We start from the raw sequence: 25,595 nt of genomic DNA, 5'->3' as shown, positions 1-25,595 counted from the left end.
AATATATTGATATATATTGATATATCAATACGTGCATTCGTTGATATATTGATATATCAATACGTTCAATATATTGATATATCAATACGTGCATTCGTTGTGAAACGACACAGTTTTATATAGTTTTAAACCAAACCAGTGCCAAAACCGCCACCCACCCTAGTCGACTAGAAGAAGGAGAAGAAAAGAAGAAGAAGACACCATAAAAGGTACCGTACCTACATATACAACATTTTTTTGAATAATTTTGCCTTTAACCCTTTACAAATTTTCATATCAAACCAGCACCTGTTTTATTTAAATGTTTTTTTCTAATTATTAGAATCTATAAGTACAAGCTCATCAGACAGAACTTGGTGGTAAAGATAAAGATACATCTTCTACTTACTGGCATTCCATTAATTCCGACACTAGTTCCAGGAAATCGAATGAGTTCTGCTTTAACATCAGATCTGAAACTAGTAACATTACTGGGAGCTTCGGGTACATCTTTAACTAAATAAGCAAAATAAACATTCAGCAAATACAAGTCAGAAGTTCCTTTTATGTAATTGATCTCTTCTGTAGTAAATTCTGGTAATCGACTTCTATTATATCCTTGTAGCTGACTTCTTAATTTGACGCGTTCTTTCACGCTTGAGGGCCAATCACCATTGTATACTGGATTAGAGTACAAACCACACTAAAAGAAGATGAACTTTTAAGAATTACTATTCACTAATTATGTAAGCAATTAGACACATCAAACCAAATCACGAAAATTATATTATGGAATGTTAGTTTCAATTAAATAAAATAAATAAGTTAAAAGTCTTTTGTACAATTTTTTACTTGTGTATGACATGTTTTATTGCACGATGGATTCTTCAGGTGTTTACAATACTTGTTCTCCTTTACCTTAAGGTACCTATCCTAACAATGACAGCTATGGCTATCCTACATAACTTATAAAAGAAGAATTGAGACTCTATTTACTGGATTGTAGATTCTCGATTAGCATTTGCAATGCGAGCGCCTTTGATAAACATACAACGGATTTGATTAAGTTTTACTTCTTCTTGAAGTGCCTATCCGTGACGACTGTTGGCGATCATCATGGCAATTTTTATCTTATTTACAGCAGCGCGGAAAGCTACACAGATGTTTTGTTGAACCAAATTCTGAGGTTGTTCAGCCATGATGTTTTTCTTCTTCCTGAACATCGTTTTCGAAATATGATTCCTTGCAGGATGGCTTGTAGGAGAGCATAATCTGGATTCATTTCCCATAATGTGTCAGAAGATTTGACTTTCCAGACTTGATGGTGGTTAGTATCTCGCAGTTCTTCTGCAAACTTCTGAGGAACTCATTTGTGATTCAGTCAGTCCATGGGATTTTAAGTATTTTCCGATATAGCCACATCCCAAATGCTTCCAATTTTCTGCACATATCTTAGTTCAAGGTCCACGATTCAATACCATAAAGAGCATTCTTACTTTTATACCAAGAGAGAGGTTGTGGTTCTGGAAGAAGGCTCCCCTCCGGTTGAAGGTCGATCTAGCTTTTCCGATGCGAGCTCTTATCCAGACCCGGCCCGAGGGCCGTGCGAGCCGTGCGCCCGCACAGGGCGTCAAGGGTGTGGGGCGAATTTTCCCCTCGCAAAAAAATTAAAAAGCGATAAATTATTTAAATGATGTCAATTTTTTAAGTCAATTATTCATTCATTTATGATGAATTATTAATATTTCAGAAAGCCTTAGTAAGTTATTATAAAAGCCTTATTATAGACAAAAAGACATAATTGTATGTGTGGTGGAATACTGCTGGTATTATTTATATGCTCATTTCGCCGATTCAAGTTCATATAGGCAACCCAAATTACACTATACAACGGACAAAGTAGTGGGTCAGCCGCTAGACAGAACTGCCGCCAAGTACGTGAGTTTTCATTTTAGCCTTGTGCCTCGTTTGGATTGGAGTGACTGTAAACAATGGCCGACAAAAAGAAGCCTCCGGGTGCCTTTTATAGGAAAAGACAAAAAGAGCAAGTTATAGAAAATAAGAAGCGGACTGTTTTGTTGAAAAAATTTTTTTTGTTAATAAACCAAGTTCCAGTTTTACGAGTACAACAAATGTCATTGATTATGCTAGTGCAAGTACATCGTCAGTTGTTGTTGACAATTCAGACAAGAAACTTCAAGAGGTTGACATGAACATAGCAAACTCTCTTGCTTTGATTTCTTCAACGAAGCAATTTTTTCAAGAAACAAGGAGTGATGCAGGATTCAACAGAATATTAGTCGATTGCAGGGAAGTGGCCGAAATGATTGAAGTTGACCCAGCATTCCCTAAAGAAAGTGAACTGCGGCCGAGAAAAAAGAAGAAATTGTTTTCTTATGAATCAAGTGATGAAACAGTTCTTGATCCTGAGATCGTGTTCAAAACTAAATTCTTCTACGCGGTCTTGGATCACTGTATCTCTTCTCTAGGCGACAGATTTGAGCAGCTTTAAAACTACCACCAACTGTTTGGGTTTTTACATTCAAACACCACAAGTGATGACAAAACCTTATTAAAATGCTGCAAGGACCTACACACTGCTCTCACTGATAGCCAGCACAGTGACATTGATGGTCTTCAACTATATTCTGAATTGAAACTTAACAACAGCATGATTCAGAATGTCGAAAAAGAAGACAAAGGCAAAATCAAAGGCCCAGTTGACATGTTGAGCTACTTAGCAGACAACGAATTTGTGGAGAACTTTCCTAATCTGTGTGTAGCACTGCGAATCCTTCTTACTCTCTCAGTGTCTGTCGCGAGTGGAGAAAGGAGTTTCTCCAAGTTGAAAATAATAAAAAATTATCTGAGGTCTTCAATGTCGCAAGACAGATTGGTGGGACTAGCTTTGATGTCAATTGAGTTTGCAGTGCTCGAGAATATTGATGTTAATGCAATTGTAAATGAGTTTGCCCAGAGAAAATCTCGGAAAGTTAACTTTGTTCAACTTAGCCTATAACATAAAAACACAATATGTATCATGGCTTTTTGCCATAGTTTTGTAACTTTTGGATGACTTTTTTAAATAAAATCTAATTGTATAACTTGTTAACTTAAGTTTAAATAAAACATGTTGTATACTACTTTCCTTTTACTATAAATGACTTTTACTACTATGATTTTCCTAAAAAGTTGAACTTTTCAAAACCAGTTGCCCCACGCCGGGGGGGGGGGCGCCACAATAGTAATTCGCACGGGTGAAATATTACCCACGGGCCGGCTCTGCTCTTATCTCTTGGTTGTTGGTCCCTTCTTCATTTATTATGCTACTGAGGTAGTTGTAGTGCTTCACTCTTTCTACAGGGATTTGGTTGATGTAAAGTTGACCTCTTATATTTTTCTTGCTAATGATCATAAGCTTTAGTGATAATGATCATAAGTTTTTACATAAAACGATCGATTACTGAATTTTATCCAGTTGCAGACTGAGTTCCGACAAAAAGATACCAACTTTTAACTAATTCCACAAAATCTAGTAATTTCCGGTGAACTCGTTAACTTTTTGAATGAACTAGGTCCTGGTTTATGTAAAAATATGATAGATTTAATTGTTCTGAGTCAAAAATTTTTAACCTAAAACCTATAATTAAATAAATATTGTACTGAGTATTCTTACTTCAAAATCAATATTTCTTCTAGCTGCATTCATATCTTCCTTGGAATCTGTTAAAGGTTCATACCATTCACAATCTATGGTTAATGACATTAGAGCTAAAAGAAAAAATAAACTAAGTATCTTCAAAACAAACACAAAAATAAGAATATAATTACTAGTATGATGTAATGAAGATATTACCTTTATAATGTGGAAACTCCTCCTTATACATATGGTAAGCCTTCGCATGAGCTTTAAGTACAACATAGTCGCATTGATAGTCGTCCACACCGCTATTGTGTCTTCCTGGAGCAAACTTACCCTCACCATAGCCATGATGGCAGATCTGCTTTGGTTCGTTTACGGTTATCCAGAGGCCTACATCTGGAAGATTCTGGATTACAACACGTGTGTAGTTTACAAAAATGTCAACAATATCAGGATTAACCCAGTCTAAATTAGAAGCAACAAGCGTTTGTGGAAGTTCCCAGTGGTATAAAGTAGCTATTGGTACCATATTGTATTTCAGAATCTCTTTGACTAAGTTCTGGTAGTACTGGATACCTTTCTGATTGATGTTGTCGGTATAGCCAGTAGGAAGAATCCTGTAATATAATTGTAATTATGAGATAAATATTTTTTATTTGCATTGCTATTCATTATATATATGATAGACGTAATAGAAAAATGCAGTAGAAAGTCCCGAAAATTATATTTAGGTTACCATCGATTAAAAAGTATAACTCTAAGCCAAGCCGCACACCAAAGAAACATGAAACGAAAAACATGAAACATGAAACGAAAAACATGTTTCATGAAACTAAAACACTGCTAAACAAATCTCAAAGTCCGCCTATCAATGAAACGAGTGTGATTCATGCTCATAACACTTTTTTATTTTCGGAGAGTCTCATAAATGACCGGACGTATATTTGTTTAGCAGTGGTTTATTTCCATGAAACGTAATTTACATTTCATGTTTCTTTGATGTGCGGCCTTGCCTTTGGGCCGGTTGTTCGAACGCTAATTAACAATGATCACTATCAAATATTTAATTACTGTCACAACTGTCAATGTCAACTTTGGTTGGGTTGCTGAAAACATAATTGATTATAATTATGAGATTAGTTAATCAATTAACATAGCAATTATTAACATAATTGATTAACTAATTTCATAATTATTGTAATTAATAATTGTGTTTTTAGCAACCCAATCAAAGTTGACATTGACAGTTGTGACAGTAATTAAATATTTGATAATGATCATTTTTGATTAGCGTTCAAACAACCGGCCCTTAGTGAATGTGTATTTACAGATCACGTTGCATTGATAGCAAGTTCAGCGAGATATTTACAGAACAACCTAAATTTATGGACGAGAGAACTTGCAGACAAAGGAATGAAAATAAATTTAGCAAAGACCAAAACTCTACTTATATCCAAGACACCGAGAGAAGTACATATAAACCTAGACGGAAATTTAGTAGAACAAGTAGAGCATTTTGAATATTTAGGAACTATAATAGATGGAAAAGGAAAAAATGCAAAAAGAGCTGCACAACAGAATCGCTAAAACATCACGGCTATATTCCCTGAATTCAGGTTTTATTAGCAAAAGAGAAATTAGCATGAGGACGAAAGTTTCAGTATATAAGACAATATACCTCCCTACTTTACTATATGGAAGTGAAACATGGACGCTAACTGAACGGGAGAAGAGCAAGATACAATCTTCCGAAATGAAGTATTTACGAAGAGTAGAAGGAGTTACGCTAATGGACAAGGTAAAAAATGAAACGATAAGAAACAACCTAGATGTTGAGAGTGCCAACAAAGCAATAGAAAGAGCACAACTAAGATGGTTTGTACATTTAAATAGGTTAGATCCACATAGGCAAGTCAAGTTAGTTTGGGAAGCAAAGGGAAGTGGTACAATTAGAAGAGGAAGACCGTGTCAACAATGGAACGATGCTATGGGAAAATCACTAAAAAGCAGAAACCTCACACGGGAGGAAGCTAAGAGAAAGACGTCGAACAGAAAACTTTGGAGAGAGATGATTAGGAAGTAATAACATATTTCTCGACACCTCACGATTGAATAGAACCGGATTATATATATTTTTTTCTGAGTTACAAGATTGTAGAAGAGGTAATCATATTGGCATATATGTACAGGAATGTTTACTGGATGAGCTAGAGAATCGATTAAGAGAAAAAGATTGGCTACTTGGTTATATAATAATATTAGATACTCTTAGACCAGCAATTTAAAATTTTATATTTTTGATGTTGACAAATATACAGTTTCTGAGATATACAGATATGTGTATCTTTAAATGGAAGCACGCATATATTTTACAAACTTTTATTACAATTTTTTATTTCCGATTCTACATAAATATAATCTGTTAATAGCTAATTTGAGCATTAATAGGCAGCAATTACGAAAACCATTTTTATTTTGTAATTAATATATATATAATATATATATAATATATATATGTATAAACAGAAAGCACCCAAAGAAAAAAATTAAAGTTGGTGTTCAATGTGACCACCTTGGCTCTGGAAACAGAAATCCATTCTGAATGAAAATTCATCTAAGATTTTTCTAATGGTCTCCGGAGAAATTAATGCTATCTCATCTGTAACTCTATCTTTCAGTTTTTGGATAGTATGTGGCCCATTTATATACACCTATAAACCCCATAAAAAATAATCTAGAGGTGTTAAATCCGGGTATCTTGCTGGACATTCGATTGCTCCACTTCTTTCAATCAAATGATTTGGAAATATATATTGTCAAGGAACTCACTAACGCTTCGAAGTTATTGTGGTTCTTATGTTCTTATTATAAGGAGTTTGAAACGCATTTAAAGGTTTTATATCTACATTTAGATGGTGTTTATAGTATATAGAACTTTGTAAAAAGATAAACAAACTATTAAATATTAAAAAATACTAGATTTGTTGTAAAAGATATATTTTAAAATTCCCCTTAATAAGGGTCACAAGACAAAACGTTTTCGGATTAAGAAATCCATCATCAGTGTTCTAAAAGGCAAAAAGAAGCTTTTTTGGCTTTTAGAACACCGATGCCGAAAACGTTTTGTCTTGTGAACCTTGTTTAGCGAATTTTAAAATATACCTTTTACAACAAGTCTAGTGTTTTTGTGATTTATGGTATAGAGCCAGCTACAGGAAGTTTATTTTCCTCGTGGATTTTATTAAAGATTACATTATAAATATTACATTATAAATAATTAAATATTACCTTGGCCATGAGATTGAAAACCTATAAAAATCGGCGCCAAGATCTGCCACTAGTTTGACGTCTTCTTTATATTTATGGTAGGAATCACAAGCTATATCTGCTGTGTCACCATTCCTTATCGGTGATGGCACTCGATGGTTATATTCATCCCACATACTTTCTCCCTTACCGTCTTCGTTCCACGCACCTTCAATTTGGAAAGAAGAAGTAGCTACTCCAAATAAAAAGTTAGCTGGAAATGTTCCGTTATTTTTGGCATCAGAAAATCTGTAAAATAATGTAGTTTCGGATTAGTACTATATTGACGATCCAAATTTATAGAAGTTATAATTCTGCGAAATGAGCCCAAAAATGTTGTTTTATTGATTATCTAAGAGCATTTGACAGCGTTAATCATCAAAAGATGATCGAAATTCGTACAACAACTGAAATTGGCAAAAATAATTTGCGAATTATCTCAGAACAATATCGGCACCAAACAGCAATAAGTGAAAAACAGCACACAACATGCGAAGATATACAAAATCCGACGAGGAGTGAGACAGAGTTTAGAGAAGCATTAGACGGTGTCAAAGGTGGAATCAATGTCAACGGAACCAGTATAGACAGCATCAGGTACGCCGATGATACCGTCCTAATAGCAAGCAACGCGCAAGAACTACAAAATATAATAAATGCGGTAGTTCCTTATATCGAAATGTTCAATTTCCACCTAAACGTTTTTCCAAAACTAAAATTCTAGTATTTTCAAAGATACTAACCAATACACGTATTATATTAATACGCCAAGGGACAAATACTAGAACAGGTAACTTCCATAAACTATTTTGGAGCACATATCAACAGCCAGTGTAACCTAAGAGAAATCCTATCAAGAATAGAACAAGCTAGGAAACCACTCAAGAACATTAGATAGATGTTAAAGATTCCATGGGTACCAAAAAATACCAACGTTGAGGTACTTTGGCGACTGAGTAAATAAAAAGAATTACTAAGCATAATCACAGAAAAACAGAAGCTCGAAACAGAAGTGGAATATCAAGTGAATAGAGCAAACAGAGCCACAGGTTTCCTGAATGGCACAATATGGATATCTCATGGATATATAAAATATCTCATGGGTATATTCGTATACAACGAGTAGATCACTTTTGTGTCTATTAATAATATTTCATCGGAAATCTACTATAGTAATTTAGGAATACCCCAGGGTGGAATACTAGGTCCAATACTCTTTTTACTTTATACAGGGTGTCCCGAAAAGATTGGTCATAAATCATACCACAGATTCTGGAGTCAAAAATAGGTTGATTTAACCTAACTTACCTTAGTACAAGTGTGCACATAAAAAAAGTTACAGCCCTTTGAAGTTACAAAATGAAAATCAATTTTTTCCCATATATCGAAAACTATTAGAGATTTTTTATTAAAAATGGGCATGTGGCATTATTATAGCAAGAATATCTTTAAAAAAATTATAGTGAAATTTGTGCACCCCATAAAAATTTTATGAGGGTTTGGTTCCCTTAAACCCCCCCAAACTTTTGTGTACGATCCAGTTAAATTATTATTGTGCTGCCATTAGTTGAACATACTGTTTTTAAAACTTTTTTGCCTTCTAGTACTTTCTCGAAAAGCCAGTGTTTATCGAGATATTTTGAATATTTGTCGAATCCACCACATATTTGTATATGGTTAAGTACGATTATAGAGACCTGTTAATAATCTGAAAATTTATTTATAATTTACATTTTTAGGTATATTTTGAAAAAGAAGCTACATCTCGATAAAAGGTGACTTATGAAAAAAAACTAAGAGGCAGAAGTTTTAAAAACACTGTGCTTAACTAATGGTACCACAATAATATTTTAATTGTAACGTACACAAACATTTGGGGGGTTTAAAGGTACAAAACCCCCACAAAATTTTCACGTAAATATATTGAAAAAGAAGCCGCATCTCGATAAAAACTCGCTTATCGAAAAAATATTAGGAGGCAAAAAAGTTTTAAAAATGTTGTATTTAACTAATGGTACCACAATAATGAATTAATTGGAACGTACACAAAAGTTTGGGGGGGTTTAAGGGAACAAAATCCCCATAAAATTTTTATGGGGTGGACAAATTTCACTATAATTTTGTTTTAAGATGTTCCTGCCACAAGAATGATACATGTCCATTTTCAATAAAAAATCTCTAATAGTTTCCGATATATTGAAAAAAATCGATTTTCATTTTGTAAGTTCAAAGGGCTGTAACTTTTTTATGAGCACATTTGTACTAAGGTAAGTTAGGTTCAATCGAACTATTTTTGACCCCAGAATGTGTGGTATAATTTATGACCAATCTTTTCGGGACACCCTGTATAAATGATATGCCTTAATATATCTCAGAAAAACATATATTCATGTATGCAGATGATACCACCGTACTTGTCTCAGCTGAATCCTTCGAGTTAGCACATTCATATATAGATAAGACAGTGTGTATTCAGTTTTCTTATGGTGAAAGAAAAATAAGTACTTCTGCGTTCGAAATTACAGACAACATGATTGTTAAATCAGTTGATAGTACTAAGTTTCTTGACACGATGGTGGACACTTTAAATTTTCGCGAACACGTAAACAATACTTGTTTAAAATTGAATCGAGCATATTTCGCGGTATTGTCGTTAAAGGACGAAGTTAATACTGTAAATGCGTTGGTTACACTATACTATTCTCAAGTGTATTCCATAATCAGTCAAAACATTATTGTTTGGGGACAGGCATCGGAAAGTTTGAGAGTATTTGTCCTACAAAAACGAATAATTCGAACAATATTTGGTTTACCCTTTAAAGAGAGTTGTCGACAATGTTTTAAAAATAATAATATTCTAACGTTAGCTTCAATATAATATATCTATAAGTCTCACAATAAAACACTGAAAAACGTTTGTTTTCTATACTTCCACAAAATTTATTACAACTATGTTATTACTACAGCTGTTTCGGCAAAGTGCCTTTCTCAAGTGATATATTTTACAATGTCTTTGCCTTTTTAAGTCTTTAACTGAAGAGGTTGAGGAGTGGTGAGCTGTTTGTCTCGAGTTGGTCATTCAGAATTATATCTGTATTTTTCAATTTATTAATTTCCATTGATTCTAAAAGTGATAGGTTAAGGCTTTTATTTTGAATATGTAGAATTTGAAACTCTTCATTGAAAGAATGATTATAATCTAGAAGGTGAAGTGCGTATGTAGAAGTGTCTGCTTTTCTATTGTTGAAAGCCCTTTTGTGTTCTGCTATCCGTTTGTCAAAAGTTCTGCCAGTTTGACCGATATAAGTTTTCGGACAGTCACCACAAGTTAGTTTGTACACACCACTCTGTAGTTGCTTTCTCTTTCGGCTTTTATTGTTTTTAATATGTTTGCTTAAGTTGTTGTTAGTTCTGAAAGCTGGTGTTATTCCTTTCTTTTTTATGTATCTGGCTATTTTTGTTGTTATTTTGCCAGTATATGTGAGAGAGCAGAAGGTACTGGGTTCTTTCTGTGGTGGTGGATACACTAATTTCAAGGCTTTCTTATGGAGTTTTTGGTTTAAAATGTTGTTAACTGTTTGTTCGTTATAGCCATTGTTTACTGCTATTTGTCTAATGATATTTAGTTCTGTCTCGAAGTTATTTTTTGTCAGAGGAATTGTGTATAGTTGTGTCAGTATGGGTAGGTTTATGATATACGGAGAACTCATGTTTGTTTTGTAGTCTGGTAATCGTTACATCTAGAAAGTTTATGGAATTATTCTGTTCTGTTTCTATTGTGAACTCAATATTACTATGAAGTGAATTAATGTATGATAGAAATTGATCAAGTTGTCTGTTAGTTCCTGTAAAGCAGACTAGTATGTCATCCACGTATCTCCACCAATATAAGAACTGTTTAAATACGGGGTGTTTATTGGTGGAGATACGTGGATGACATACTAGTCTGCTTTACAGGAACTAACAGACAACTTGACCAATTTCTATCATAAATTAATTCACTTCATAGTAATATTGAGTTCACAATAGAAACAGAACAGAATTTCCATAAACTTTCTAGATGTAACGATTACCAGACTACACAACAAATATGAGTTCTCCGTATATCATAAACCTACCCATACTGACACAACTATACACAATTCATCATCCCATCCTACACAACACAAATTAGCAGCCTACCATAGCATGCTACATAGACTGACAGAAATTCCTCTGACAAAAAATAACTTCGAGACAGAACTAAATATCATTAGACAAATAGCAGTAAACAATGGCTATAACGAACAAACAGTTAACAACATTTTAAACCAAAAACTCCATAAGAAAGCCTTGAAATTAGTGTATCCACCACCACAGAAAGAACCCAGTACCTTCTGCTCTCTCACATATACTGGCAAATTAACAACAAAAATAGCCAGATACATAAAAAAGAAAGGAATAACACCAGCTTTCAGAACTAACAACAACTTAAGCAAACATATTAAAAACAATAAAAGCCGAAAGAGAAAGCAACTACAGAGTGGTGTGTACAAACTAACTTGTGGTGACTGTCCGAAAACTTACATCGGTCAAACTGGCAGAACTTTTGACAAACGGATAGCAGAACACAAAGGGGCTTTCAACAATAGAAAAACAGACACTTCTACATACGCACTTCACCTTCTAGATCATAATCATTCTTTCAGTGAAGAGTTTCAAATTCTAGATATTCAAAATAAAGGCCTTAAGCTATCACTTTTAGAATCAATGGAAATTAATAAATTGAAAAATACAGATATAATTCTGAATGACCAACTCGAGACAAACAGCTCCCCACTCCTCAACCTCTTCAGTTAAAGACTTAAAAAGGCAAACACATTGTAAAATATATCACTTGAGAAAGGCACTTTGCCGAAACAGCTGTAGTAATAACATAGTTGTAATAAATTTTGTGGAAGTATAGAAAACAAACGTTTTTCAGTGTTTTATTGTGAGATAAAATGAACTTCAATCAAGTAACGGTCGAATCCATCAATATCTATAAGTTGTTATCACACACGTTCACTAAGTTAATATAGTGGCACATTGAAAAAACAGACAGAGTCATATCTATACAAGAAGAAGAAGAATCACAGAGAGGAAAATGCAATATTTTGGTCATGTGTTGAGAATAGAAAGACGCCGACGTCAGAACTCGGGGTTTTAGTAGATATGTATATGGTTTGACCGCTTTCTTTCGTGCAGCAGTTTCCAATGCTACAATGGCCATTTGGATCGCCAACCTATGAAAGGATACGGCGCAATAATAAAAATGTTCTATAATTGGAATTTTAACTACGTAACCTAAAGCCTTCTTTAAAAAAAAGTTGAAAATGCCGCTTTTTTGGCTAAATGTTATTAAAAATCCTGACACAGGCAAAATTTCGATTCACGCGAGATGGTACGCCTTTTTTATTGACTTACTGACCACCATAATATATTCCATTGAAAAATAGCATCTAATAGTAATTATTCTATTTTTTAAGTGCTTTTTCAGCTTCAATGTTTCGTGGGGTATCAATTTTATTTTTATTTTTTATTTTTTTTTTTTTCGATAGGAGTGAAAATTATTTTACTAAGTTTAAATTCAAGATGCAGTAGAAATAAGCAAACCAAGACACGTTAAATGCTACTAGCAGCACTCCCGAATCATAATTTACAATGTATAAATCCAGGGCGCATCTGTTTTGCGATGGACGTTGAGAGGTGACTCATATTTTTTTGCAGGAATTGCTTAGAAACAACTCATATAATAATAATTGAGCTATCCTTTCACTCAAGAAGGTCCGGAAAATTGTTTAAATAATCAAAATGTCAAAAAATTAAGGCACAATTCAATTATTTTCTTCGTTTTTTGATTATAACTTTAAAAGCAGTAATTTGCGAGAAAAGTTTCACTAATATTAAAGTTGCGTCATTAAATTTCCTACAATATATGATTGGTTACAAATTTTAAAAATAGTCACCCCTCTGTGAAAATAGCAATAATAGCGAAAAAACCATAAAAAAAAACAAGTAGGTAATCGCATTTTACATTTTTCAACCATTTATGCTAGACTTGGGACCTTCATATTTTACGCAGAAAAATTTTATGATATAATAAAACAATACTGTATGTTTAATTAAGATCGGTTTAATATATTTTGCAAAATAAATTATGCAATCCAGCTTTCGCAAAAAAATTCATTTTTCAAAATATTGCAGGACTGAAAATAAAGCAGATGAATAAAGCTGAAAAATGAAGCAAGTTGAATTTTTTTTTAGATATAGAAGAAAATACTGAACCTTTCATTTGCAATTCGTAAAATTAAAATCGGTTAACTACCACGGCGTCAGGAATTTTTTTAAATAATCATTAATTTTTGGTGCTACGCGCAGGACAGCGGTGTTCGATTTACACAAGTTGATTTCCACCAAAATTTCTTCGAATCTTTATCTAATATATTATTTTCTGACTCTATATTTTGCTGTATTTTAATATTTTAATTCCACAAAAATCAAACTAATTTGAGTATTGTTTGTGAAATATTGTTTAAACAATTGCATATGTTTACAAATAATAAACTTTTATTCTGTAAGTTAAAAATATGAACAAAGAAAGTTTTTGCTAAAAAGAGTATTATTTCAAAGGACATAGTATGTGTTTTTATTTTGCAATAAACAAATTTATTTATTTATATCGAAATGTACTAAAAATTAAAATTTATCAATCATTATCAAAGGTCATTGGAATGCCCAATCGGAGTAAACGTATCCGCTGTCCTGCGCGTAGCACCAAAAATTAATATTTATTTAAAAAATTCCGTACGCGGTGGTAGTTCCCGATTTTAATTTTGCAAATTGAAACTAAAAGGTACTATATTTTTCTACATGTGGATGGTTCGCCAAAATAAGCGACATATTGTGTAACTCGCTTTTTTCTTAAGTCCTTTACATACTGTGTTTCAAATTGTGTTGCCAAAGTTAAATTATACAATATATGAATTACGCCACTTAACATTAATTTGAAAAAAACTATTTTTACAAGCATTTTATGCAATTTTAATGTCAAAATATCAACTCCGAGGCTGTAACCCACCTTGTTTTTTGATTTGTTTTGTAGTATTACACACTGAAAAGTTACAAAAGTGCAGATTATTTTATCAATAATTAATTAAAAAGACTGGCAGTCTTTTTAATAACTGGCAAATTATTAACTTTCATTTTTAAAATTAGACCATACAAATCTACTACTAAAAACTGTAACCAACTTTGTGCATCAACACCGAGGCCTCATGAAAATATATGAAAATTTGGGCCAAACTGCACTACACTGTATGGCAGGCAGCTTGACAAGAGAGGTAGTACGCTTCAGTTTAACCCAAATTGTGGAAGAAAGTGGACGAACATAATATCGTTAAACGATAGAAAATTTTTCAAGGTGTCTTAAGCTATGCGTATGTTTTTATACAGTCAACACCGAAGCCTTCGTAAAAGCTTAATTTTGCTAAGTTTTTAATATGTTTTTCTTCTAAGTATGCGCTATAAAGTTTTTTTGACACACAATGAATAAAGCAGAATTATTTTTAATATTTGTAGAAAGTAGAATTAAAAATGTATGATATCATCAACACCGAAGCAATCAACTCCGAAGCCCAGTCGTGCCTCGGAGTTGACGAACGTGCCTCGTAGTTGTTGAAAGTGTGTGAGTGGTCATTCTTAAACTAAAACTGGAATCTTGAGAGCTTGCTGGGTAAGCTCTCAAGATGTTTCGGTCGGTTTGGTAATAATTATCTTCTTTTTATAGATAATGGCTCGTATACACTGGAGTACGACGAAAAAATGAAGGCGAAAGCCCCCAAAATCGTTAAATAAAGATTTTATGAAAGAAAGTAATATTTTATGAAGCTATGCTTATTTCTGTAAGAATATACCATTTTGGGTAGTCTTCTATAATGTTGATAAAAGAGACATCTGTCTATGTAGGCACATTATGTGCAAACAGGAGCTCATGTGTGGAAGCGGATAACAAATCATTATGATGACATGGAGAAAAGGCAGAAGAATGTATAGAAAGCAAATGCCAAGATTGTGTTCAAAAGCAGATTAGATTTTTGAAGTTTAACGGAGAAGACTCGGCTACCTATTGGAAAGTTTTGTCTACACGAAGGCCGGTCTAAATCAACTCCGACGCAATTGATATTTTACCTATTTTTCATGTTTTTCTGTGGTAGTTTATATCAAAATGGAAGTGTTTTGTATAGTTTTATTACATACCAATTTTTATTTAAATGTTACGATCATAAATTTCAATTGACAGAGAATTACGTCAACACCGTGGACACTATATAGTCAACCCCGAAGTCACAACATTTCCGTTTTTCGGAAAATATTTAAAAATGATCTCTGCTGGTATCATGGGTAAGTTGAATAGCTCATTTTATAAAAAATATTTAAAAATGTACTAATTCTAAACCATGTTTTAAATTAAATGTCTCTACCTCGAAATTGCCGTCTATTTTGGCGAATCACCCATGTATAAAAATATTCAGCTTTCTTTCCGATTTATTTTCAGTCCTGCAATTGAAAAAATGCATTTTTTGCGAAAGCTAGATTGCACAACTTATTTTGCAAAAACTGTTGAACCGATCTTAATGAAATTTTCACTATTATTTTATTGTATCATAAAGTTTTTTTGCGTGAAATATGAAGGTCCCAAATCTAGTATAAATGGTTGAAAAAAGTAAAATGCGAATACTTGTTTTTTTATGGTTTTTCCAAAATTATTGCTATTTTGCAACAAGGGTGACAATGTTTAAAATTTTAACCAATACTATCTTATAGAAACTGTAATTATGCAACTTTTATGTCAGTACAACTTTTCTCGGAAATGAACACTTTTAAAGTTATAATCAAAAAACGAAGAAAAAGTCAAATTTTTCCTTCATTTTGTGACATTTTGATTATTTAAACAATGTTCCGGTCCTTTTTGAGTGGGAGGATATCTAAATTATTATTATATGATTTATTTCCAAGCAATTTCTGCTAAAGAAATGTGAGTCACCTCTCAACATCCAAATGTACTATTATTTTTACAGATGCCCCCTGGTCTAATTGTAAATTATGATTCGGGAGTGCTCCTAGTAGCATTTAATGTGTCTTGGTTTGTTTATTTCTACTGCATGTTGAATTTAAATTTATTATTAGTTATCACTTACCTTAAATAATTTAATAAAACTAAGAAATATATCACTTTACACATTGTGTCTTCACACTTCCTCAAAAGCTGGTACGCCATAACCTATAGGGATTATTTAAATCAGTTGAATATATATGTGTTTTGCATATATTTACATATCTGCTATTAAATAATATTAATAGATAAGGAGGTTACCTTATTACTAAGTGTATAAATAACTAAATTAACAGGATTGATCTTAAGAGATTTTTGTTTTACTACCAAGACCGTGAAAATAATTATACATACTTATACATTATACTTAATTATACATTTTTTTATTATTTGACAAAATATGTTTTTATGTTTTTATTGTTACAATTATGGATCTAAGGTATGAAGGTATATTAATATTGTAAACGCTTTAGACAAACTCTTGTCAATAGTGGTGACCCCAACGTGTTTTAAGACTAATCTTTATAGCGCTGGCGTGTGTAGTAATGGAATCTCAAGCCTTCTTCATCTACCATCACACCAGAGACTAAATTATCTCTGGTACTTTACTTTAAAGGTTTTGTATGAAAATTCATGTGCAATAATTAAATTTGGTCAAGAACCCATCTACTCTAGACAAAAATCAGCAATTTTTTTATTGTTTATTCTTCATTTGCACTCCTTAGTAACCATCATCTTTATTCTATTTATCGCTTCTATGAAGAGTTTTATTGAACTGCATTTAAATCAGTCTCCTAAACTTTTCAACCATGACACTCCCACTTCCCATACTCCTTCCTTCTCTTCTATTTCTCGGTGTTATCAGTCTTGGCATTTTATATCTCTGTCCTCTCATTACGTGTCCCAGATATTGTAACTTTCTTATTTTTATTGTGTATTTCGTATTCTTTGTCCATTTCTCGCAATGCTTACCTAGGTGTTCGTTTTCTTCCGTGTCCATGATATCTAAGCATTCCTTTGTAACACCTCATCTCAAATGACTGTAGCTTATTTACTGTATTTACTGTTTGATCTTGCTTTACTGTCCAGCTTTCAACTCCAGATTGTAGTATCAAAAACACGTAACATCTTACAGCTCTTACTCTCAGTTATAATCTAAGATCTTTATTGTTGCTATATTTCTAACCTGGTCCTTATTTCTGTTGTTTGCTCATTATTTTCTGAACTCCAGGTTCCCAGTAGTCTAAGAGCTAGTGAACCCTCCGACTAACGGTCGTCCTGTAAGGCTAGAAATTTTTCTAGTGATAATTCATAGCACATCAAGGCTAAAAACCATGACCTGGCAGGCCTCAGCGGTGCACGTGTATCTACCAGGTAAATCGAAAAGTGCAAATTTAGGGGGTAAAATAAACTTTCTCCTGTAAGGTTTAAACTTAAGTATGTGTTTGGGTAAGTCATTTAGAAGAAATGTGTACAATGACAGGCGATTCTGAAGAGCATAAGACCTTGCCAGGCGAGGGGAAAAATTAGGGGTTTCTCCTAAAATTATTCTTTTTGCATCGAACAATTTTTTTTAGGTTTTTTTAATAATTCCAAACAGAAAAGGTCTTTAGTGATTTTTCTCCTTAAGTTAATAGTTTTTGTTATATAAGCGATTGAAAATTTTGAAAATTGCGAAATCGGCCATTTTTAACCCTAAACCGGACATTTATCTAAAAATTTCAAAGTTGCCAAGGTAGGTAGATACTCTTTAAACATTGATTGATGAAATCCCAAAGAGTTTTTTTTTTAATACAATATCGGAAACGCCTTTGTGTTTTAATTGCTAATCAAGCGGGCGCGACACTGTGGTATAAGTGAGTACGTTTGAGTTGGCATAAATTCATTATCTCGAGAATGGGCAAATTTCGAGAGAAATCCTCAGACAGGTCGATTTTATTTTTAAATTAGGACTTTTTGGCATATATGTAATACTAGTGACGTCATCCACCTGAGCGTGATGACGTAATCGATGATTTTTTTAAATGAGAGTAGGGGTTGTGTGATAGCTCATTTGAAAGGTTAGTTGATTCTCTATTCAATAATATAAACATTAACATAATTATTTATACAGGGTGTACAAAAAAATTTTTTTTTATTAAATTAACTTTGATTAAATTTGACAAATAGAAGAAAAATTTTTTTTGTACACCCTGTATAAATAATTATGTTAATGTTTATATTACTGAATAGAGAATTAAATAACCTTTCAAATGAGCTATCACGCAACCCCTACTCTTATTTAAAAAAATCATCGATTACGTCATCACGCCCAGATGGATGACGCCACTAGTATTATATATATGTCAAAAAGTCCTAATTCAAAAATAAAAATCGACCTATCTGAGGATTTCTCTTGAAATTTTCCCATTCTCGAGATAATGAATTTATGCAAACTCAAACGTTCTCAGTTATACTACAGTGACGCGCCCGCTTGATTAGCAATTATAAAAACAAAGGGGTTTTCGATATTTTATTGCAAGTAACTCTTCGGGATTTCATCAATCAATGTTTAAAGAATATCTGCGTACCTTGGCAACATTGAAATTTTTAGATAAAAATGTCCGATTTAGGGTTAAAAATTGCCGATTTCGCAATTTTCAAAATTTTCAATCGCTTATATAACAAAAACTATAAACTTAAGAGAAAAATCACTAAAGACGTTTTCTGTTTGGAATGTATCAAAAAACCTAAAAAAAAATTTGTTCGATGCAAAAAGAATAATTTTAGGAAACACCCCTAATCTTTCCCCTCGCCTGGCAAGGTCTTATGCTCTTCAGAATCGCCTGTCATTGTACACATTTCTTCTAAATGACTTACTCAAACACATACTTAAATTTAAACGTTACAGGAGACAGTTTATTTTACCCCCTAAATTTGCACTTTTCGATTCACCTGGTAGATACACGTGCACCTCTGAGGCCTGCCAGGTCACGGTTTTTAGCCTTGGTGTGCTATGAATTATCACTAGAAAAATTTCTAGCCTTACAGGACGACCGTTAGTCGGAGGGTTCACTAGCTCTTAGACTACAGGTATATTTGTATATTTATCAACTACTTCTAGCGGTACATTTCCCAAATGTACGTGTTTTTATTGTTATATCGTATATTTTTAGTCTTTTTATAATGATTTTTATTCCATATTTGTCATTGAAAATTGTTTAGCAGTAGTTGAAGTTGTTCAGCAGTGCTTGCCATAATCACGGTGTAAGATAATTAATAGTTCTTTCGTTAATTATTATTCCATCACTTTCAGTTAGTAATGCTTCTTCAAGAATGGATTCACTAAATAGTACATTGATTACTAATGGATACGTAATACATCTCTGCCTAATTCCCCTCCTGATTTCCTGGTGCTGATTCGAAATGAGTAGGCACCAAAATAAGAAGAACCAGAATGTACCTACTCAAGTTTTTTGGTGAACTGCGTAGTTTAGTTATTTCAGTGAAAAAGTTAGCAGTACTACCTAAGTAGTAGATTGTTTTGTTTATAATTTTTCTCTCAAATTTAGTAGTTGTTTTATTAAAATATGACTCTGTTTAGCAACAATAAAGTAACTTAAATTATTTAATTGCATCACCTATTATTAGGATTAAGAGACAATTATACTGGTATTGTGTAATTTGTTTAATTGGATTAAAATGTTATTGAAGTTACTAAGTTTAAATTTGGCCTTGTTTATTTTAGTAATCGAGAACTGAAAATTTAATATTGTTGTGAAGCTATTTTCTTATTGTATCTTAATACAATTTATTATTTTTGCTGGGAATAAGTCACAATTTTACTTTAAAACAAGTTTATTTAGACGTTCTGATTTCCATTCCGGAAGTCTTTCGCGCATTTCTCTCAAAGTATCATTAAACCAGTTTAAAAATCCACAAGGAAGAATTTCCTATAGCTGGCTGTATACCATTAATTACAAGTAAAATTTAGTAAAAAATTTTGGTCTTGGTAAAAGGTATATTATTTTAAAAAGCCCTATAGGGCTACAAACATCGAACAAAACGTTTTCGCTCTAAAAAGAGCATCATCAGTGTTGCAAGAACATGGTGAGCCAACCAAAAAATACGAAGGTCAAAGCCTTTCAAAAATGGACTAAAAGTCACATCAAAATGCTAACATAGCAAATTCCAAAGGATGGATATAATCCCTATAAGGATACGGCCCTAGGATAACATATGACTCCCACACGGTGTAAGTGGGTCAAAGGTAAAAAAAAATTAGGTCATTATGTTACAAGAGCTGACAGGCAACTAAAGTTTACTTTAGTTTACAGGCAACTTTAGTTGCCTGTCAGCTCTTGTAACATAATGACCTAATTTTTTTTTACCTTTGACCCACTTACAACGTGTGGGAGTCATATGTTATCCTAGGGCCGTATCCTTAGGGATTATATCCATCCTTTGGAATTTGCTATGCTAGCATTTTGATGTGACTTTTAGTCCATTTTTGAAAGGCTTTGACCTTCGTATTTTTTGGTTGGCTCACCATGTTCTTGCAACACTGATGATGCTCTTTTTAGAGCGAAAACGTTTTGTTCGATGTTTGTAGCCCTATAGGGCTTTTTAAAATAATATACCTTTTACCAAGACCAAAATTTTTTATTAAATTTTACTTTAAACCAGTTTACTTTTTTATCTGTATGATTTTTATGCAACAATTTCGATTTTTCTGGAAAAACGATATTTATGGAATTGAATAAATTAAATTTTAAATTTTAAATTAATATAAAAATTATCATCATTAAAGCTGGGAATTTTATGCTTATGAAATGCTTTAAATATGCGCATAAATATGTTAAAAATATATTCGCTGAAATGTCTAAAATATGCATTGTTTTTATCATTTATGTATTTATATGTACTTCATTTTTGACTAATTTTTGTTTCAAATCAAGTTAGGAGTATTAAATGCACAAACGTTATACAGTATATCTGCGTAACTTGGAACCATAATATGGGAAACTTTTTTAATATCAATTTTACGAAAAAAAAGTTATTCTTTATAAAGTGCTCTGCATAGTCTAAAACCTAAGAGGCAATCATCAGATATCAAATTTTATCAACAGTGTACGAGGTATGTCCAAAAATATGAATTTCGCTCAAGAGTAAAGTGCCTTTATATTTCACAATATCGAAAATTGTCATTGAAAAAGTAGTTTAAAATTCAAAATTATGTTATAATCTGCATTTACACTCTTCTAATTGAAAAATTTTTTTCGAAAATTTTCCTCCAATCACGGACATCATTTTTATTTATGATAGCTCCGTTATTATTAATTTAACGAAAAAAAGTTATTCTTCATAAAACGTTCTGCATAGTCTAACAACTAAGATCAAATTATAAGATATTAAATTTTTGTACGAGGTATGTCAAAAAATATGAATTTCGCTGAAGAGTAAAGTACCTTTATTTTTCACAATATTGAAATTTGTTATTATAAGAAGTTGTTTAGAATTAAAAACTATGTTTCAATATGCAATTGCATCCTTCTAGTTGACATATTGTGAACTATAAAGGTAGTTTACTCTTGAGCGAAATTCATATTTTTTGACATACCTCGTATAAAATTGAAAAAAATTGCTATCTTATGATTGCATCTTAGTTTTTTGACTATTTAGACATTTTTATAAAGAATAACTTTTTTTCGCAAAATTAATAATAAAGGAGTTATCTTAAATAACAATGATGTTGGGCTATCCTAAATTTGAAGAAAATTTTCAATTTTTTTTTAATTAGAAGAGTATAGATCCAGATTATAACATAATTTTTAATTACAAACAACTTTTCTCAATGATAATTTTCGATATTGTGAAATATAAAGGCACTTTACTCTTGAGCGAAATTCATATTTTTGGACATACCTCGTATATTATTGATAAAATTTGATATTCTTTTTCTCATGATCATCTTTCAGTGCGTCACAGTTTTTCGATTTCTCTCTAACGCATTAAATTGTATGTGACAGAAAAAAAGGCACGTCTTTGAATACTTTGATAATTATTCTAGTTCGGTGAGTATTCTAGTTGTCGATAGATGGCGCCATAATCAAAAAAGAATTATTTATTAAATAAAATAATAATATTATCAATATAATCTGTACAATTTATAAGACTATACAAATGAAAGAAAATACCATTTTATAAATGCAATAGACACAATTGATTTGGTTTTATTCCAAATTGAAAATAAAATTTGACAACTGTCAGATTTAACAAAAATGTCACGTTAGAATAAATGTCATAAATGTGTATTATCACGGACTTACCTTTTTTTCTATAATTTGTGACGCACTGAAAAATGTTCATGAAAAGGAGAATATCTGATGATTTCATCTTAGGTTTTTAGACTATGAAGAGCACTTTATGAAGAATAAATTTTTTCGTAAAATTGATATTAACCTTTAACTACCCGCGCATCAAGTTATAACATACCTACACGCGTGGCGTACTTTGTACGCCACAAGAAAATACACTTAAAAACAGCGGATTTGTTTAATTTTTTTTTTTTGAAAAAATACACTTAGTTGTTTGTTATAAACCTTATTCGGCATCAGTGAATACTTGGAGTTTCTTTTCAGTAAGCCAATTGGGATTTATAATAACTGTATTCCATGATAAATAAAATTACTAATAAAAAAATTTTTTAAATGTGATTTTTTACAGGAGAAAAAGTATTGTTTACAAAGAAAAATATATTTTTTGCCATAATGACTAAAAAACAATTAAAATATATACTTATATTACGACTTATAGTAATATAATCCTGGGGTATATTGTCCACACAAATAATAAAATGTAAATTACGATCTTTCCAGAACGCCGATTATAACGAAACTAAAACCAAATTGTAAAGCAAATTCCAGTGATAGGTTAGAAAAATAAGCAAGGTCAAAAATTAAATTTTTAAATATATTTCCAGTAGAATTCTTATATCTGGCGTACAAAGTACGCCAACGCGTGTAGTTAAAGGTTAAAAAAAGTTTCACTAGTGACTTCACTAATTTTGAGTCATTTTTTTCCAAACTTCCGGTTATAATGTTTTAACCGGAAATAACATCAAAATTGGAACTAAATATTAGAGGTCGACTTTTCAATACACGATGATTGATATATCACATGTACCTACTATTTCTGCTACTATAATCTGGCATTTCCGGTTACTCCTTTTTAACCGGAAGTGATGTAAAAACCAGAAGTATATATTTATTCTAGATATGCTAAGGCGCGCCGCGTAATATATCGCTTGTACTATTTCGGTGACTTTAAAACAATACTTCCAATTGCAACTCTACAATCAGAAGTACAAAGTTAAATTTGTCACCTTTAATACCTTGAGTTAAAGATTCTCACTCGACGCCTTATTTGCCATTGATTCTATCAGTTCTAATAACATAGGAGTTATATTCACGGACAAACAGACGAACGAACAGACAGGTATGAAACCGGAGGTGCAGTTGAGTCCGGGAATCTTTACCCGTGCGTCATCATTTAAAGCATACGAAATAAGTCGACGATAAGTCGGAAATTGAAATTTACTTTGCGTTTAGTAAAGCAAAATTTCGTATGCTTTAAATGATGACGCACGGTTAAAGACTCACGGACTCAACTGTATACAGGGTGAGGCAAATAAAGGGCCTATTAGAAATATCTCGAGAACTAAAGGCAACAGAATCATGAAAATTTGAATTAAGGGGTTTTGGAGAGTCATCTATTTAATGAAAATATTTTCATCTATTTCCTACTTCCGGTTATACTGGAAGTTGCTTATAACTTCGTTTTTTTAAATGGGACACCCTGTATATTTTTACATTTTTGGATTCTCTTCGATGTCTTCTTTCTTAAAATATGAGGTTTTGTAATGTTATACAGGGTATTTTAAAAGGTAATTACGTTTTTTTATTAATTTCGTAGCAACATTCACACCCTGTAGAATTGTAGTAGTTTGACATCTAAAACTCTACTTACGTTCAAATGACTTTTAATATAGTCTACTATTGTTAAGAATCATTAGTATAGCTAAATTTTTAATTTTAGTATACAGGGTTGGTCGAAACTCGGAATGAGTATTTTCTGAGTTTTCTTAAATGCAACACCCTGTATTTTAGTATTGTAATGAAATGATATTTTATGGTACTTTTTTATTTCTTAAACATTCCCTATACCTAACTGCTTTAATTTGTGCTTAATTGTTCATCGCACCAACAATCTTAACTACGTAGGTATTTTGATAGCTATACCATTATTGGTAATTTTAAGGATCAGTCGGCATTAATATGTATTTATTTCTGAAAAATTATTTGTGATTGAATTTCTTCACGGCCAAACTAATAAAATTTTACGTATTTTTTGTTGCAATTAACGTTTTGTTTGAATCACCAATAACTCACAAATTAAAGCAATTAGGTATAGGGAATACTTATAAAATAAAAAAGTACCATGAAATATCATTTCATTACAATACTAAAATACAGGGTGTTCCATTTAAGAAAACTCAGAAAATATTCATTCCGAGTTTCGACTAACCCTGTATACTAAAATTTCAAAATTAGCTATACTAATGATTCTTAACAATAGTAGACTATATTAAAAATCACTTGAACGTAAGCAGAGTTTTTAAAGTCAAACTATTACAATTCTACAGGGTGTGAATATTGCTACGAAATTAATAAAAAAACGTAAATATCTTTTAAAATACCCTGTATAATATTACAAAACCTCATATTTTAAGAAAATTCTCATTCCAAAAAACGAAGTTATAAGCAACTTCCAGTATAACCGGAAGTAGCAAATAGATGAAAATATTTTCATTAAATAGATGACTCTCCAAAACCCCTTAATTCAAATTTTCATGATTCTGTTGCCTTTAGTTCTCGAGATATTTCTAATAGGCCCTTTATTTGCCTCACCCTGTATACAATTGAGTCTGTGAGTCTTTAACCGTCCGTTGAGTCCGTGAGTTGCAAAGGGATGAAAATATTTTCAATTAATAGATCATCCTTCAAAACCAATTCAGTCCAATTTTCATGATTCTGTTGCCTTTAGTTCTCGAAATATTTCTAATAGGCCAGTTATCTGCCTCACCCTATATATTATTTGTTTTCATCTTGCTAAGGCGCTTCAAATAATAAATCTTTTGTCCTATTTCGGCGACTTTAAGCAGTATTTCCGCTTGTATCTCTAAAACCGGAAGTCCCAGGTCAAATTTCATTCGATATTCTATTCTCTCCTGGTGACTTTCTATTTTTTAATTTCGTTAATGCTTCCTTTACCTTTCCTTCCTCAATGTTTATTTTTTTGTTTGTCGTAACTTCAGGTGTTGGTGGTTCATTATCGTCACCTTTAGTTAATAGAGATCGAAAGTAGTCTGCCCAGGGTTTCTTCTGAATGTGTTTTGTTTTTATGAGTTTGTTCATCTCTTTTCTTTGTCCCCTGATCATTCTCCATATTTCCTTTTGTGTTCCGGAGAAGTCGTGTTCCATCTGTTTTGAGGAG

General features: G+C 32.2%; 1 protein-coding gene and 1 long non-coding RNA gene across 4 annotated transcripts in view; one reads left to right on the top strand and one right to left on the bottom strand.

Moving 5' to 3' along the window:
* LOC114333357 (myrosinase 1) overlaps positions 1-25,595 on the bottom strand; it is a 117,769-nt gene that overhangs the window by 4,246 nt on the left and 87,928 nt on the right. For 2 of the 3 annotated variants that reach the window (XM_028283220.1, XM_028283221.1), the window contains exons 1-5: positions 16,147-16,289; positions 6,911-7,177; positions 3,836-4,239; positions 3,656-3,750; positions 389-682 (exon numbers count right to left, since the gene is read on the bottom strand). In XM_028283220.1, the coding sequence (XP_028139021.1) occupies positions 389-682; positions 3,656-3,750; positions 3,836-4,239; positions 6,911-7,177; positions 16,147-16,226 (1,140 nt within the window). In that variant the 5' untranslated portion in view covers positions 16,227-16,289. Of the gene's footprint in view, positions 1-388; positions 683-3,655; positions 3,751-3,835; positions 4,240-6,910; positions 7,178-16,146; positions 16,290-25,595 lie in introns of those variants that run through there. The other variant, XM_050643386.1, reaches the window with a different exon arrangement.
* LOC114333351 (uncharacterized) lies at positions 16,497-19,768 on the top strand. Its single transcript, XR_003652939.2, has 2 exons — positions 16,497-16,677; positions 19,357-19,768. It is a non-coding gene; the product is annotated as an uncharacterized LOC114333351 (long non-coding RNA).

Source organism: Diabrotica virgifera, chromosome 2, assembly GCF_917563875.1.
Source record: "Diabrotica virgifera virgifera chromosome 2, PGI_DIABVI_V3a".
Classification (NCBI taxonomy): Eukaryota; Metazoa; Arthropoda; class Insecta; order Coleoptera; family Chrysomelidae; genus Diabrotica; species Diabrotica virgifera.
This window is presented reverse-complemented; position numbering and strand designations above follow the sequence as displayed.